At 43.8% G+C, this 14,108-nt stretch overlaps 1 protein-coding gene across 6 annotated transcripts in view; it reads left to right on the top strand.

Annotated features, from left to right (window-relative positions):
- nktr (natural killer cell triggering receptor) overlaps positions 1-8,985 on the top strand; it is a 234,456-nt gene extending 225,471 nt beyond the window's left edge. For all 6 annotated transcript variants that reach the window (XM_072576348.1, XM_072576349.1, XM_072576347.1 and 3 more), the window contains 2 exons: positions 815-889; positions 8,498-8,985. In XM_072576348.1, coding sequence (XP_072432449.1) covers positions 815-889; positions 8,498-8,597 — 175 coding nt within the window. In that variant the 3' untranslated portion in view covers positions 8,598-8,985. The remainder of the gene's footprint in view (positions 1-814; positions 890-8,497) is intronic.
- Positions 8,986-14,108: the final 5,123 nt, after the last annotated feature.

Here is a 14,108-nt window from a genome sequence, read left to right as displayed (position 1 = left end):
ACTGAAAGTGAATTTAGGGCCAGAGGCGTTTGATCTCTGATGTTAGTGAGCACAGCAAACTGGAGCCCTGCAGAGTTCTGAGAGTCATGAGGAGGTGGGTACGTTGTTGTCAAGGCTCAATTCCATGCTTCCAGTTGGTGGTGGAAAGGCAACATTATCAAAGATCTGCCAGTACGGTGTGAGGCAACAACATGAGAGACACTATGATATTTGAGTGTTTAACACTCAGCAACCTGATTCCAGTCAGGTTTCTTTTCACCCTCTTTCTTCCACTAACAGCCACTTAAACCTCTGAATATCAGTGTGGATTGGGAGGCATGTTAATATTATAATTCTGCAAATAGGTTTTACCAGAAAAGCTGCAGCCCACTCACCACGTGTGAGTAAGACACAGGCTAGGACAGTGCCATGTGAGATGCACAATGTGTGGTGGTTCAGGATGATGGTTCCAGAGTTTTGTATCTCTCATGAGCTGTTGGGTGAGCTTAGAGTGCTTATTTAAAGGTTGTAAGTGTATGCTTTTTTGTTGTGATCTGTCATGAAATAAACCTCAGTTACTGTGGCTGTAACTGAATGCATTGTTGCAGTCTCTGCAACAGAGAGAGCTCCATTAAACTGTCTGCTCTAAGTACAGCTGGTAGTGAGAATATATTACTGGCTGAAGCTCCTATGTCATGATCGATAGCCTCATCTGAATTTTTTTCTTCATTAACTGTGTAATGTAATGTTTCCCCACACTTAAGGACGAACGGATGAGACTAATAACGGTGATTCTCTCTCTCTCTCTCTCTCTCTCTCTCTCACTCGATTTCAGGTCTGATTCATACGATAGCTACGACAGTAGGAGCAGAAGTCGGAGCCGTAGCTATCACAAATCCCGAAGGTCCAGGTAAGAGACTGCTTTTCCTTCCGATTTGATTCTTTGACTGACTTCCCATTCTGGTGAAGACTTCCATAATCCGGATTGGGGGACGCATGACGTTGTCACAATCTACCTGCTTACCCGAATCCCTTTGTGCCTTGCCCATTTCTTGGCATATGAGAGCTAAGCAATTGCTTAACACAACCACACCCAAACCTTTCTCACCAAATCCTCATCGTCTGCACGCTTGCAGCACAAATCTGACATTCTGATCAAGGAGCTGTAGTCCACATTTTGCACCCACCAACTTTTCCAAACCCTTTTCCCCTCCCAGACTACTTTCTCCTCCTTGTCTGTACCCGAACCATACTCCTTTGATTTCAATACCCAAGCAAGACACGTCACCATCATTCAAATGTGCTCCAAAATCTTTCAAACACGTTTCATCATTTAGCCTGGTCTCCACGTTACAGAATGTATTAAGAATGTGCAAAGAGGATTAACAAGGTTGAGGACAGAAGTGAGAGCATGTACCTCCTGAGGAAGCCTCAAGAAGCTGGGACTCTTTTTTTTTTTAATTATCTAGAACAAAGCAGGCTGGGAGTTGACCTAGGTAGATGTATTATTAATTTTGGGAGAAATCTCTTAATCCAGAGAGTGGGACAAATGTGGAAGTCACGAACACATGTAGAGTTTGAGGTGAATAATATTAATGTTTCTAAAGGCAAACTACATAAGTATATGAGGGAAAGAGAAATAGAAGAATGTTGTAGGATTAGTATTGAGTGGCTGATAATACAGGACATTAACATCTGTATGGAATGGTTAGGCCCAGCTTTTATTCGAGAAGTCTGAAGTGTAAGAGAGATCCTATGGATGAGAAGGAAAGGCATTAATGTTCTCTGGTGACAATACCTTTCAGAGCTTACTGAAGTTGAATTTATAACAAACAGTCTTGTCAAATTTTCAAGTTTTAAGTTTGATTAAGTTTCATGGGATTCATAGTGATTTTGCAGGTTGGATACAAAATTGGCTTAGTCATAGACAACAGAGGGTAATTGTGGAGGAATGATTTTCTGACTAGAGGTCTGTGGCCAGGAGTGGGGGTGTTCCTCAAGAATTAATGCTGGGTCATCGTTGTTATATATATATATATATATAGATAATTTGTATGAAAATGTAGTGATCTGATTTGTAGGTTTGCAGGCAACACAAAGGTTGGTGGTAGTGGATAGTGAGGAAGATTTTCAAAGGATAGAGCAGGACATAGATCAATTGGAAAGTTGGGCAGAGAAATAACAGATGGAGTTTAATCTGGACAAGCGAGAAGTACGTTTTGGGACATCTAACACAAAAGGAAAGTGAACAGTAGATGGCAGGAACTTTAGAAGCATTGATATACAGAGGGATCTTGGGGACCATGTTTATAGCTTCCTGAAAGTGGCAACTCATGTGAATAAGGTGGCAAAGTAGACATATGGCATGCTTACCTTCATCAGATAGGGATTTCAGTATAAAAGTTAGTGCATCATGTTGCAGCTATATAAAACGTTTGTCATGCCACATTTGGAGTACTGCATGCAGTTCTGGATGAGATACTATAGGAAGGATGTGGAGATCTGGAGAGGGTTCAAAGGAGGTTTGCCTGGATTGGAGTATATTAGCTATAAGGAGAGGTTGGACAAACTTGGATTGTTTTCACTATAGTATCAAAGACTGAGGGACAACTTAATAGAAGTATATAAAATTGAGAGGCATGGACAGGGTGGATAGTTGAAGTCTTCTTCCAGGGTGGAAATGTCAAATACTAGAGAGCGTAGGTTTAAGGTGAGAGGGAGATAGTTTAAAGGAGATTTCTGAGGGAAGTTTTTCCATAGAGGGCAGCAGATGCCTGGAGCACGCTGCTGGGGAAGATGGTAGGACAGATATAATAGTGACATTTAAGAGGCACTTAGACACACATGAACAGGCAAAGGATAGAGGAATAGGGACCTGGTGCAGACAGATGAGATTAGTTTAGTATGGCATCGTAGTTGGCACAGACATTGTGGGCCGAGTGGCCTGTTCATGTGCTGTAGGGTACTGTTTAAGGTGTAGGTTTGCTCGCTGAGCTGTAGGTTTGATATCCAGACGTTTCATTACCTGGCTAGGTAACATCATCAGTGGCGACCTCCAAGTGAAGTGAAGCTGTTGTCTCCTGCTTTCTATTTATATGTTTGTCCTGGATGGAGTTCCTGGGGTTTGTGGTCCTGTCATTTCCTGTTTGTTTTCCAAGGAGTTGATAGATAGTATCTAGATCTATGTGTTTGTTTATGGTGTTGTGGTTGGAGTGCCAGGCCTCTAGGAATTCTCTGGCATGTCTTTACTTAGCCTGTCCCAGGATAGATGTGTTGTCCCAGTCGAAATGGTGGTTTCTTTCATCTGTGTGTAGGGCTACGAGGGAGAGAGAGTCGTGTCTTTTTGTGGCTAGCTGGTGTTAGTGTATCCTGGTGGCTAACTTTCTTCCTGTTTGTCCTACATAGTGTTTGTGGCAGTCCTTGCATGGAATTTTGTAGATGACGTTGGTTTTGTCCATGGGTTGTACTGGGTCTTTTAAGTTTGTTAGTTTTTGTTTGAGAGTGTTGGTGGGTTTGTGTGCTACTAGGATTCCGAGGGGTCTTAGTAGTCTGGCTGTCATTTCTGAAACTTCTTTGATGTATGGTAAGGTGGTTAGGGTTTCTGGCTGTGTTTGGTCTGCTTGTCGTGGTTTGTTCTTGAGGAATCTGCGGACTGTACTTTTTGAGTATCGTTCTTCTTGAATATGTTGTATAGGTGGTTCTCCTCTGTTTTCCGAAGCTCGTCTGTGCTGCAGTGTGTGGTGGCTCGTTGGAATAGTGTTCTGATACAGCTTCGTTTGTGTGTGTTGGGATGGTTGCTGGTGTAGTTAAGTATTTGGTCAATGTTTGTCGGTTTTCTGTATACGCAGGTTTGTAGTTCTCCGTTGTCCTTTCTTTCGACTGTGACGTCCAGGAATGCGAGTTTGTTGTCGGTTTCTTCCTCCTTGGTGAACTTTATGCCTGTGAGGGTGTTGATGATGTTAAATGTCTCTTCTATCTTGTTTCGTTTTGTGATGACCAAAGGTGTCATCTACGTAGCGGACCCAGATTTTTGGTTTGATGGTTGGTAGGGCTATCCCAGTACAACCCATGGACAAAACCAACGTCATCTACAAAATTCCATGCAAGGACTGCCACAAACACTATGTAGGACAAACAGGAAGCAAGTTAGCCACCAGGATACACGAACACCAGCTAGCCACAAAAAGACACGACTCTCTCTCTCTCTCGTAGCCCTACACACTGATGAAAGAAACCACCATTTCGACTGGGACAACACATCTATCCTGGGACAGGCTAAGTAAAGACATGCCAGAGAATTCCTAGAGGCCTGGCACTCCAACCACAACACCATAAACAAACACACAGATCTAGATACCATCTATCAACTCCTCGGAAAACAAACAGGAAATGACATCACCACAAACCCCAGGAACCCCATCCAGGACAAACATATAAATAGAAAGCAGGAGACAACAGCTTCACTTCACTTGGAGGTCGCCACTGATGATGTTACCTAGCCAGGTAATGAAACGTCTGGATATCAAACCTACAGCTCAGCGAGCAAACCTACACCCTAAACCTCAACCTGAGCTACAAACCTTGCAGTAGGGTACTGGGTTGTGCTGATGAATTTAATATTGATTGTCTTCTGTGGAGAAACTCTGTTCTAATAGGTGGCACCAGCACATATTGAGCAGTTTTGCCTTCATTTGTTTGACCCATGCACAAATACCAACTTATGGCAATCCCAGTTTGCAATGGTGCTGGAGCAGCACTCCCTGCTTTCATGCTGTATTGTGTTGTCTGCACTCACCCTGTGTGAGACCCTGCAGAATGCTTGCTGAGTAACACCACCTCGTAGAGCAGTATATATCTGTGCAAAACAGGTAGATCCCAAAATCAACAGCCGGTTTGTACTGGCATCAAGCAGTCATTTCCACTGTGGGTCCAATAGCTGAGGCAAGGGATGAGGTTGGGGCAACAGAAAGGAGCGAGGATTCCTGCTGGTGATGCCTTTCGCAGCCATATGCACATACATCAGGATTTAGCTCATTGCTCTCTCGTTCCCCTTCCATTCAGACCAAAACAACTGAGCAACCTTGCACAGAAAGAATAGTCTGCTGGAGAACCAATACTAAGTGTAGGTGTTATATGAACATGGAATTAGGAGCTGAAGTAGACCACTCAGGGTCCTTGAGCCTTCTCCATCCTTCAGTAAGTACAGAGCTGGTCTGATTCATCCCTATCTTCACAAGGGTGTCTGTTCTCCAAGAGGCTGGCAACATTCAATGCTGAGAATGAGTTTTGTGGTGGGAGTACCAGAGTAACCTTCCCTTCCTGGAACAAGCTGCTTCAGTCTCTCACTGCCCTGTCTGTTCAGTGTAGCCCTCTAACATTTCTTCTTTCCAAATGTTGTGTGGATCCCTGACCAGCATTATTACAATAAAGATGGGATGTGGCCATCAGGCCCATCCCATTCATAAGAACATAGGAATGAGGAGCAGGAATAGGCCATCAAGCCTGCTCTGCCATTCAATACGATCATGGCTGATCTTTTTCAGCTCCACTTACCCTCCCCCTCACCACAACCCTTACTTTCTGTACTTTTCAAAAATCTACCTTTGCCTTAAAAACATTCAACAGGGTAGCCTCAACTACTTCACCGGGCAGGGAATTCCACAGATTCACAACCCTTGTGAAGTTGTTCCTCCTCAACTCTGTAGGGCGGCACGGTGGCACAGTGCCTCACAACGCCAGAGACCCAGGTTCAATTCCCGCCTCTGTGTGGAGTTTGCACATTCTCCCCGTGTCTGCGTGGGTTTCCTCCGGGTGCTCCGGTTTCCTCCCACAGTCCAAAGATGTGCAGGTCAGGTGGATTGGCCATGCTAAATTGCCCGTAGTGTTAGGTAAGGGGTAGATGTAGGGGAATGGGTCTGGGTGGGTTGCGCTTCAGCGGGTTGGTGTGGACTTGTTGGGTCGAAGGGCCTGTTTCCACACTTTAAGTAATCTAAATCTGCTCCCCCCCCTTATTTTGAGGCTATACCCTCTAATTCTAGATTCACCCACCAGTGGAAAAAAAACCTTCCTGCTTCTGTCTTATTTATTCTCTTCATAATTTTGTATATTTCTGTCAGTTTCCCCCCCTCATTTTTCTAAATTCCATTGAGTATAGTCCCAGTTTATTCAATCTGTCCTTATAAACCAACCCTCTCAACTCCTGAATCAACCTGGTGAAACTTGTCTGCACCTCCTTCAGTGGTAATACATCCTTTCTTAAGTAAGGAGGCCAAAACTGGACACAGTACTCCAGATGGCCTCACCAGCACCATGTACAGTTGCAGCATAACCTCCTTATTTTTAAACTCCATCCCTCTAGCAATGAAGGACAGTATTCCATTTACCTTAATAACCTGCTGCACCTGCAAACCAACATTTTGTGATTTACGCACAAGGACACCCAGGTCCCTTTGCACAGCAGCATGCTGCAATTTTTCATCATTTAAATAATAGGCCAATCTGGCTTATTAATGGTTCACTGGCCACCTGGGTGTTTTTCCTTGTAGTGGAAATATTAAATAGAGTTCTTACACCAATTGTGTCTTTTTCACTGAGTCACCACAAACACAGCCATGGGTGATGTGGGGAAAAGAATCACTTTTTTTTTTAAAAAGTCTGTTTTGCTGTTGTTCCTACCAAAATGGATAACCTCACATTTACCAACATTGTACTCCATCTGCCAGACCTTTGCTCACTCACGTAACCTATCTATATCCCTCTGTAGGCTTTCAGTGTCCTCTGCACACTTTGCTCTACCCCTCATCTGCAAACTTTGACATGCTACACTTGGTCCCCAACTCCCAGTCATCTACATAAATTGTAAACAATTGCAGTCCCACCGCTGATCCCTGAGGCACACCACTAGCCACTGATCTCCAACCTGAGAAATACTCATTTATCCCCACTCCTTGCTTTCTGTTCGTTAAGCGATCCTGTATCCATGCTAGTGCATTACCCATAATGAAGTGCATCTTTATCTTATGCAGCAGCCTTCTGTGCAGCTCTCTAGGCCTTTGCAGAGGGCAGTAAAGTAGTATATGTGGCACATGTAGGCCAGTCCAAGTAAAGATGACAGATTTCCTTCCGTACAAGGCACTAGTGGGCCAGATGGGTTTTTATGACAATTAACAGTGTGGTTATTAGAGACTCTTTTTATTACAGGTTTTTATTGAATCTGAATTTCACCAGCAGTCATGGTGGGATCTGCACCCATGTTCCAGGATGTGAACTTTGGGCCTCTGGATTACTAGGCCAGTGACATTCCCAGAATTTGACTGTTTCCCTCTGCTGTGTATGGTTATATTGTCTGATGGAATGCATCCCAGGGTACTGAAAGAGATGGAGGGGGAAATAGCAAATGTGCTTGTGGTAATTTCCCAAATTTAACTGCACTTTGGGATGGTTCTGACAGATTGGAAAACAGCAAATGTGACATCACTTGTCAAATGCCTTCTGGAAATCCAAATACACCACCTCCATCAGTTCCCCATTGTCCACTGCACTCGTAATGACCTCAAAGAATTCCAGTAAATTAGTTAAGTGACTTCACCTGATGAAGGAGCAGCACTCCGAGAGCTTGTGATTTCAGATAAACCTGTTGGACTATAACTTAATGCTGTGTCTCTTCTGACTTTGTCTATCCCAGTCCAAACTGGCACCTCCACATCTTATTTAAACATGACCTGCCTTTCGTGAACACAAGCTGCGTCTGCCCAATGGGACAATTTCTGTCCACATATGTCATTATTTATTTCTTTATGATAGATTCAAGAATTATCCCTACCACAGCAGTTCAGATAATGGGCCTATAGCTACCCACCTTTGTCTACCTCCTTTTTTTAAGCAGTGATGTCACATTTGCTGTTTTCCAATCTGTCAGAACCATCCCAAAGTGCAGTGAATTTTGGGAAATTACCACAAGCGCATTTGCTATTTCCCCCTCCATCTCTTTCAGTACCCTGGGATGCATTCCATCAGACAATTATAACCATCCACAGCAGAGGGAAACAGTCAAATTCTGGGAATGTCACTGGCCTAGTAATCCAGAGGCCCAAAGTTCACATCCTGGAACATGGGTGCAGATCCCACCATGACTACTGGTGAAATTTAGATTCAATAAAAACCTGTAATAAAGAGAGTTTCTAATAACCACACTGTTAATTGTCATAAAAACCCATCTGGCCCACTAGTGCCTTGTACGGAAGGAAATCTGTCATCTTTACTTGGTCTGGCCTACATGTGCCACATATACTACTTTACTGCCCTCTGCAAAGGCCTAGAGAGCAATTCAGTTCAGGGGCAATTAAGAATGGACAACAAATGCTGGCCTCCTGTACAAGAACAAAGAAAAAATAATTGCCCTGTCCTCCTTCACTTCAACAGCCACTGACTAATGCAGTCTTCATGTGAACAGTGTTGTATTCCTTCCTTTAAGCTGAAAGATTGTGTAATGTTCACTTGTTCCCCTTGAATTGATCAGAAGCTGGGACAGAAGCTACAGGTCATTCCGATCATACAGCAGGAGTGATCGGAGTTACTCTCGCCATCGGAGCCACAGCGAGAGCAGCAGGTACAGCTGACGGACACAGCACTGCCTGGGTCTCCCTCATTCTTGCAGAATGCCTGCCTTCTTTCCCTGCACAGATTCAGAACTATTTATTGGTGACTGATGCATTCGAGCCGTTACTTTAAGCATTGGGGACAAAGACTGCAATGAAGCAACTATGTGCATGGGTATCACAGCAGTTAGTGAGTGGGAGGGAGGGTTTGTTTTGAGTTTTCTGTTTTTCTCTTTTTTTTTGCAAACAAAATGTATTAAGCTCTTAGCAGTTCTTGCTGAGGGGATATGTATTTGTATCTGCAGTTTTGTATGTAAGCAATAATATTTACCTTTAATATGTACTGTACTTAACTGCATTATTCTGTCATAGTTTAAAGTGGAAGGAAAATAAATTTTCATACATTCTACCTGGTCTTGGTTCATTTTTGTCTTCATCCTTGTCTAAAAGATTCATTTTGAATAGTTAATATGTATATTTGAAAAGAATGTGTTGACATGATTGAAGTATATGCAGGTAATAATTGCTGTGCCTGTTATCTTTTAAGATTAGATTACTTACAGTGTGGAAACAGGCCCTTCGGCCCAACAAGTCCACACCAACCTGCTGAAGCGCAACCCACCCAGACCCATTCCCCTACATTTACCTCTTCACCTAACACTACGGGTAATTTAGCATGGCCAATTCACCTGACCTGCACATCTTTGGACTGTGGGAGGAAACCGGAGCACCCGGAGGAAACCCACGCAGACACAGGGAGAACGTGCAAACTCCACACAGACAGTCGCCCAAGGCTGGAATTGAACCCGGGTTTTGGCACTGCGAGGCAACAGTGCTAACCACTGTACCATACCGCCCACTTATCTGATGCAATCACATGTCATAACCAACATAGAGGAAGCATTGAGCCCTCTGGACCTCTGCCATTGTGGACCTACTGCTGGAATAATCTGCTCAAATCATGCTTCGATTGCCAACTACAGCCAATGCAGAAACTCTGCCCTCGTTATCCCCACTGTCTCACCTGGTCTTACCACTCAATCAACACCAAAGCCGATTAATCCATCCTCACCGTGTTATTTGAGGGAGCTGGCTATGAATGAAATTTCTATTTAGTTTCCAACTCTGACTGTGACTACAGTTCAAAACTGGCTGTAAAGTGATTTGAGAGGCCCAATACTCTGTGAAAAATACAGGCCTTCTTATCATATCGAGGGATCTTGCAGTGCAGACATTGGAAGCTGTACTTCCCACAGTGACCACATTTCAAATTGTACGTACATGGTTCTCAAACAATCTGAGATGTCCTGAGCTGCTGAAAGGTAGTCTGCAAGGTGCACGTTTTTCTTTACTGACTATCAGTTTACTAGCTTAATAGCCTATAGCTATCAAAAGAATCTGGAGTACTGTTGAATTGGAGGTCATTCAGAGAAGGCGCACTAAGGTGATCCTGGTATGGAGGTTCTTATGAACAAAGTCAAATCAGGTGAGGGCACCCCAGAGGTTGGGTGGATTGGCCATACAGTACAAACATTGTCCATAGTGTCCAGAGTTGTGCAGGCTAAAATGGATTAGCCATGGGAAATTGCAGGGTTGGGGGGTGTGGGTCTGGATGAGCTGGCCTTTTGAGGGTTACTGTGAACTCAATGGGGAGAATTCAACACTGGAGGGATTCTATGTTTCTACGACTACTCATTGAAATTTAGAAGACTGAGACGGGATCTCACTGAAATGTATTGGATTCTGAAGGGACTTGACAGGGTCAATGCTGAGACGATGTCTCCCCCCTCGTAGGAAAGTCTCCGACCAGAGGGCAGAGCCTCAGAATGAAGGGGCATCAACTTAAGACGGAGATGAGGTGGAATTTCTTCTCTGAGGGTGGAGTGTCTTTGGAACTCCTGTATTTCTAAGGCTAAGACAGAAAAGTAAGGAATCAAGAATGACAGGGAAAGGGCAGGAAAATGGATCTGAGGAATGTTGGATCAGCTGTAATCCTATTGAAAGGCAGAGTGGGCTCGAGGAGCTTGAACAGCCTACTCCTGTCCCTGTTTTGGTTTAGCTCAGTTGCCTGGATCATTGGTTTTCAGAGCAGTGTGGGTTCAATTCCTGGTTTGAGGTTACCATGAAGGACTCCTTCTCAATCCCTGCACTCACCCGAGGAGTGGTGGCCGTTAGGTTAAATCACCACCAGTCGCTTCTCTCAAATGAGACAAGTCCCTGTAGTCTGGTAAGACTATGGCAACACACCAACAACATGGATTGAATCTTGTTTTTACGGTGAATGATTTGGCCCTGCATTCCTGAGATCCAAGAATAAATTGTGGCAAGTCCTCATCAGAGAGCTGCTCTCTTGTTGATGCTGCTGTGGTGTTCCACACTGGGGAGCTCCTGCAGCAGCACAGAATGTCTCCTGTAAGGCAATTGGTTTGACCAGCATCAGGAAGACAAATGTCCACAATGTTGCTGCCATCTAAGCATTTTTTTTCAATTAATTGATGGGTATGCATCACTGTGAAGACCAGCCTTTGATGCCCATCCCTGAGTGGCCTAGAGGATTGACAGTGTGATGCTGGAAGTTGATAATGGCGTCACATATCTCAGTCCCACAAACACCAGCAATCCCTCATTTGATGTTGAAATCAACACATATCATAAAGCTGTAGCTTGTTCCGATGAAGCTGAGTAAGGGAAAGCGGAAGCCTCACTGGGAACACCAAACTAAGAATCTGCCAAACTTCTGCACCCCAGTGCAGTCCCAACACTAATTGGAATTACAACATTGGCTGAACAGCCTCTCTCTGGCTGTAACAATGTACCTGCAATAGTTCTTCATGTGCACATTATTACCTAGTGCCTTTTCCCCCATACCCTGACTCACTATTTCTATCCAAATAACCATCCAGTACCCTTGAGTGTGAAAGTTGAACCTGTCAGCACCACGTGTCCAGGCAGTTCATTTTGTCCACCAACGACTGTCTGTGTGTGTCTCTTACTTCTTTTGCATATCACTGTAAATCTATATTTTCTCCTCCTTGTTCCCTTATATGAAAATTGGTAAGCATAGAAAATGCAGAATACTGGATATTATTGTCTAGTCAGGAGAAAAGGCTGAACTGTTTTCTGCCTTTGCATTCGCAGACATCCTCAGCGTCTCTTGGGTGGACAAGGTCACTAACTCCGAGGTTGTGAAGCGTGCTAATTCACAAACACTCTCTGCTGACTCACCGATGACTGTGCTGGCTTGGTCGCATTCATTAAATGAAAGATATTTGCAAACAAAGCCCATGTGTACTGGGTCATGAATTGCTGGTTGTTACAATGATCAAGGTAGCACACTGTCCCTAATATAATTATTTCTCCCTCTTAAATAGCCCTGCATGTCTCTATCAAGTAAACTAAAGCTAATTTCTGTTCAATATGTCCACAGAAATGCAAGCAGTTATCACCAGTCATATAATTTCTTGTCTAAAATATCTCCTATGTCAACAGTGACAACTCAATGTCCCCTTTTAAAAAAAACCACTCCAGGTGCATCCATAAAACCGACAATAAATCCAATTGTCCATAATCCTTCAAAACTTAAGTCTTTGAGGAAATATTAAATATGCAGCAGCTTAACAATGTTTACATTAATGCTGCAAAGAGTCCTGCAGCATGATATGATGATTAAAACGAACACTGGTGAATGACTTGACGAGGAAGCGTTGAAGAGGCAAAGGGAAACACTGTCTGAGAAGTGGAGGAGAAACCAGAGAAGGTACCATCTCATGCACCTACTCAGTCCCCACGACCTGCGATGAAATGCTACCAGCAGCAGAGACTGCCATACCAAAACCTAAGCCTCACCAAGCCATCCTTAACACAGGGTTGACCACCACAAAGCAACCCTCCTATTACAAACATGAAGGCTATCACTGGTATTGGTCAACATTGCTCTCGTAATCATTTGCAGCCAAGAAATTGCTGCAGACTTTGGTAAATAATTTATTTATTGTCACATGTACCTAGATACAGTGAAAAGATTTGTTTTGCATGCAAGTACTGGCATATTTTTTAAATTCATGTTGTGGGATGTGAGTGTCACTGGCTGGGCCCAGCATTTATTACCTGTCCTTAGTTACCCCCTTGAGAAGGTGGGGGTGAGCTGCCTTCTTGAACAGCTGCAGTCCACCTGCCCTGAGTTGACCCACAATGCCCTGAGGGAGGGAGTTCAAAGTGTATTAGGTTAATAGAACAGAGAGAAGAATACAATGTTACGGTTGCAGAGAAGGTGCACAAACAGCAAGATCAACATTAAATTTAAGATTTGAGAAGTCTATTTAGAAGTCTATTACAGCAGGGAAGAAGCTGATCTCGAATCTGTTGGTAAATATTTAGGTTTTTGTATCTTCTGCCTGATGGGGAAGGGTGAGAAAGAGTATAACTGGGGTGGGGGAGGACTTTGATGATGTTGGTTGCCTTCCCAAGGCAGAGGGAAGTGTAGATGGAGTAATTAGATGGAAGGTTGGTTTGTGTGATGGACTGGGCTGCGTTCACGACTCTCTCTAGTTTTTTTATGGTTCTGGGCAGAGCAGTCACCATACAGCACCAGGGTCCCAGGTTCGATTCCAGCCTCAGGCAACTGTCTGTGTGGAGTTTGCATATTCTCCCCGTGTCTGCGTGGGTTTCCTCTGGGTGCTCCGGTTTCCTGCCATAGTCCAAAGATGTGCAGGTCAGGTGAATTGGCTATGCTAAATTGCCCGTAGTGATAGGTGCATTAGTCAGAGGGAAGTGGGTCTGGGTGGGTTACTCTGCAGAGGCTCGATGTGGATGGGTTGAGCCGAAGGGCCTGTTGAGATGAGATTTAATTTTTTAATTGATTAATTGAATGTAAATAAATTGATATAATTAAATTAATTGATTTTAAACATGCCACTCAGTTCAAGGGCAATTGGGGATTGGCAGAAAATGTTGACCCAGCCAGTTTTGTGCTCATTCTATTAAAAAGCTTGTTTAAAAAAAAGAGTACAGACAGCAGCATGATTCTGAGCAGATACTCTATTGATGTTGGTTGTAGAGATAACTGTTAGTCAGGCTACTGGAAAGGATCCCATTGGTCTTTAAAGTAATGCATTTCTGTGTCCTCACGGGAACGTTGATGGGAGGCACAGGATTTCATCTCTCGCCCAAAAAGCGCCACCTGGTGATGTCAGCCTGGATTCTCTGGTCAAACCGGGCCGGAGTGAAATTTGAACCCACAACCTCTCAGCTGAAAGGTAGAGACCCAAGCGACAGGATGTATTAACTAAATCAGAGCACTGTGGGATAGCACTGCTAGACGTGACCATGAAAGCTTTTGTATAAACCCCATTGGGAATTCTGCCACAACTGTCTAATCTAGCCCACTCAAATAGTTTAGCAATCCACTTCAGTACACAAAGTCCACCCTGTGGCAACTGAAGTTGGAGAATAAATATATTGTGTATATTTCTGGGAACAAGCAATTCAAAAAAGTAGTGCAGTCATTGGCTCAAAACTCTGAGTTACTGCATT

The sequence above is a fragment of the Chiloscyllium punctatum genome, chromosome 8, assembly GCF_047496795.1.
Source record: "Chiloscyllium punctatum isolate Juve2018m chromosome 8, sChiPun1.3, whole genome shotgun sequence".
Taxonomy (NCBI): domain Eukaryota; kingdom Metazoa; phylum Chordata; class Chondrichthyes; order Orectolobiformes; family Hemiscylliidae; genus Chiloscyllium; species Chiloscyllium punctatum.
The sequence above is the reverse complement of the archived record's forward strand: the minus strand, read 5'-3'. Positions and strand labels throughout refer to the sequence as shown.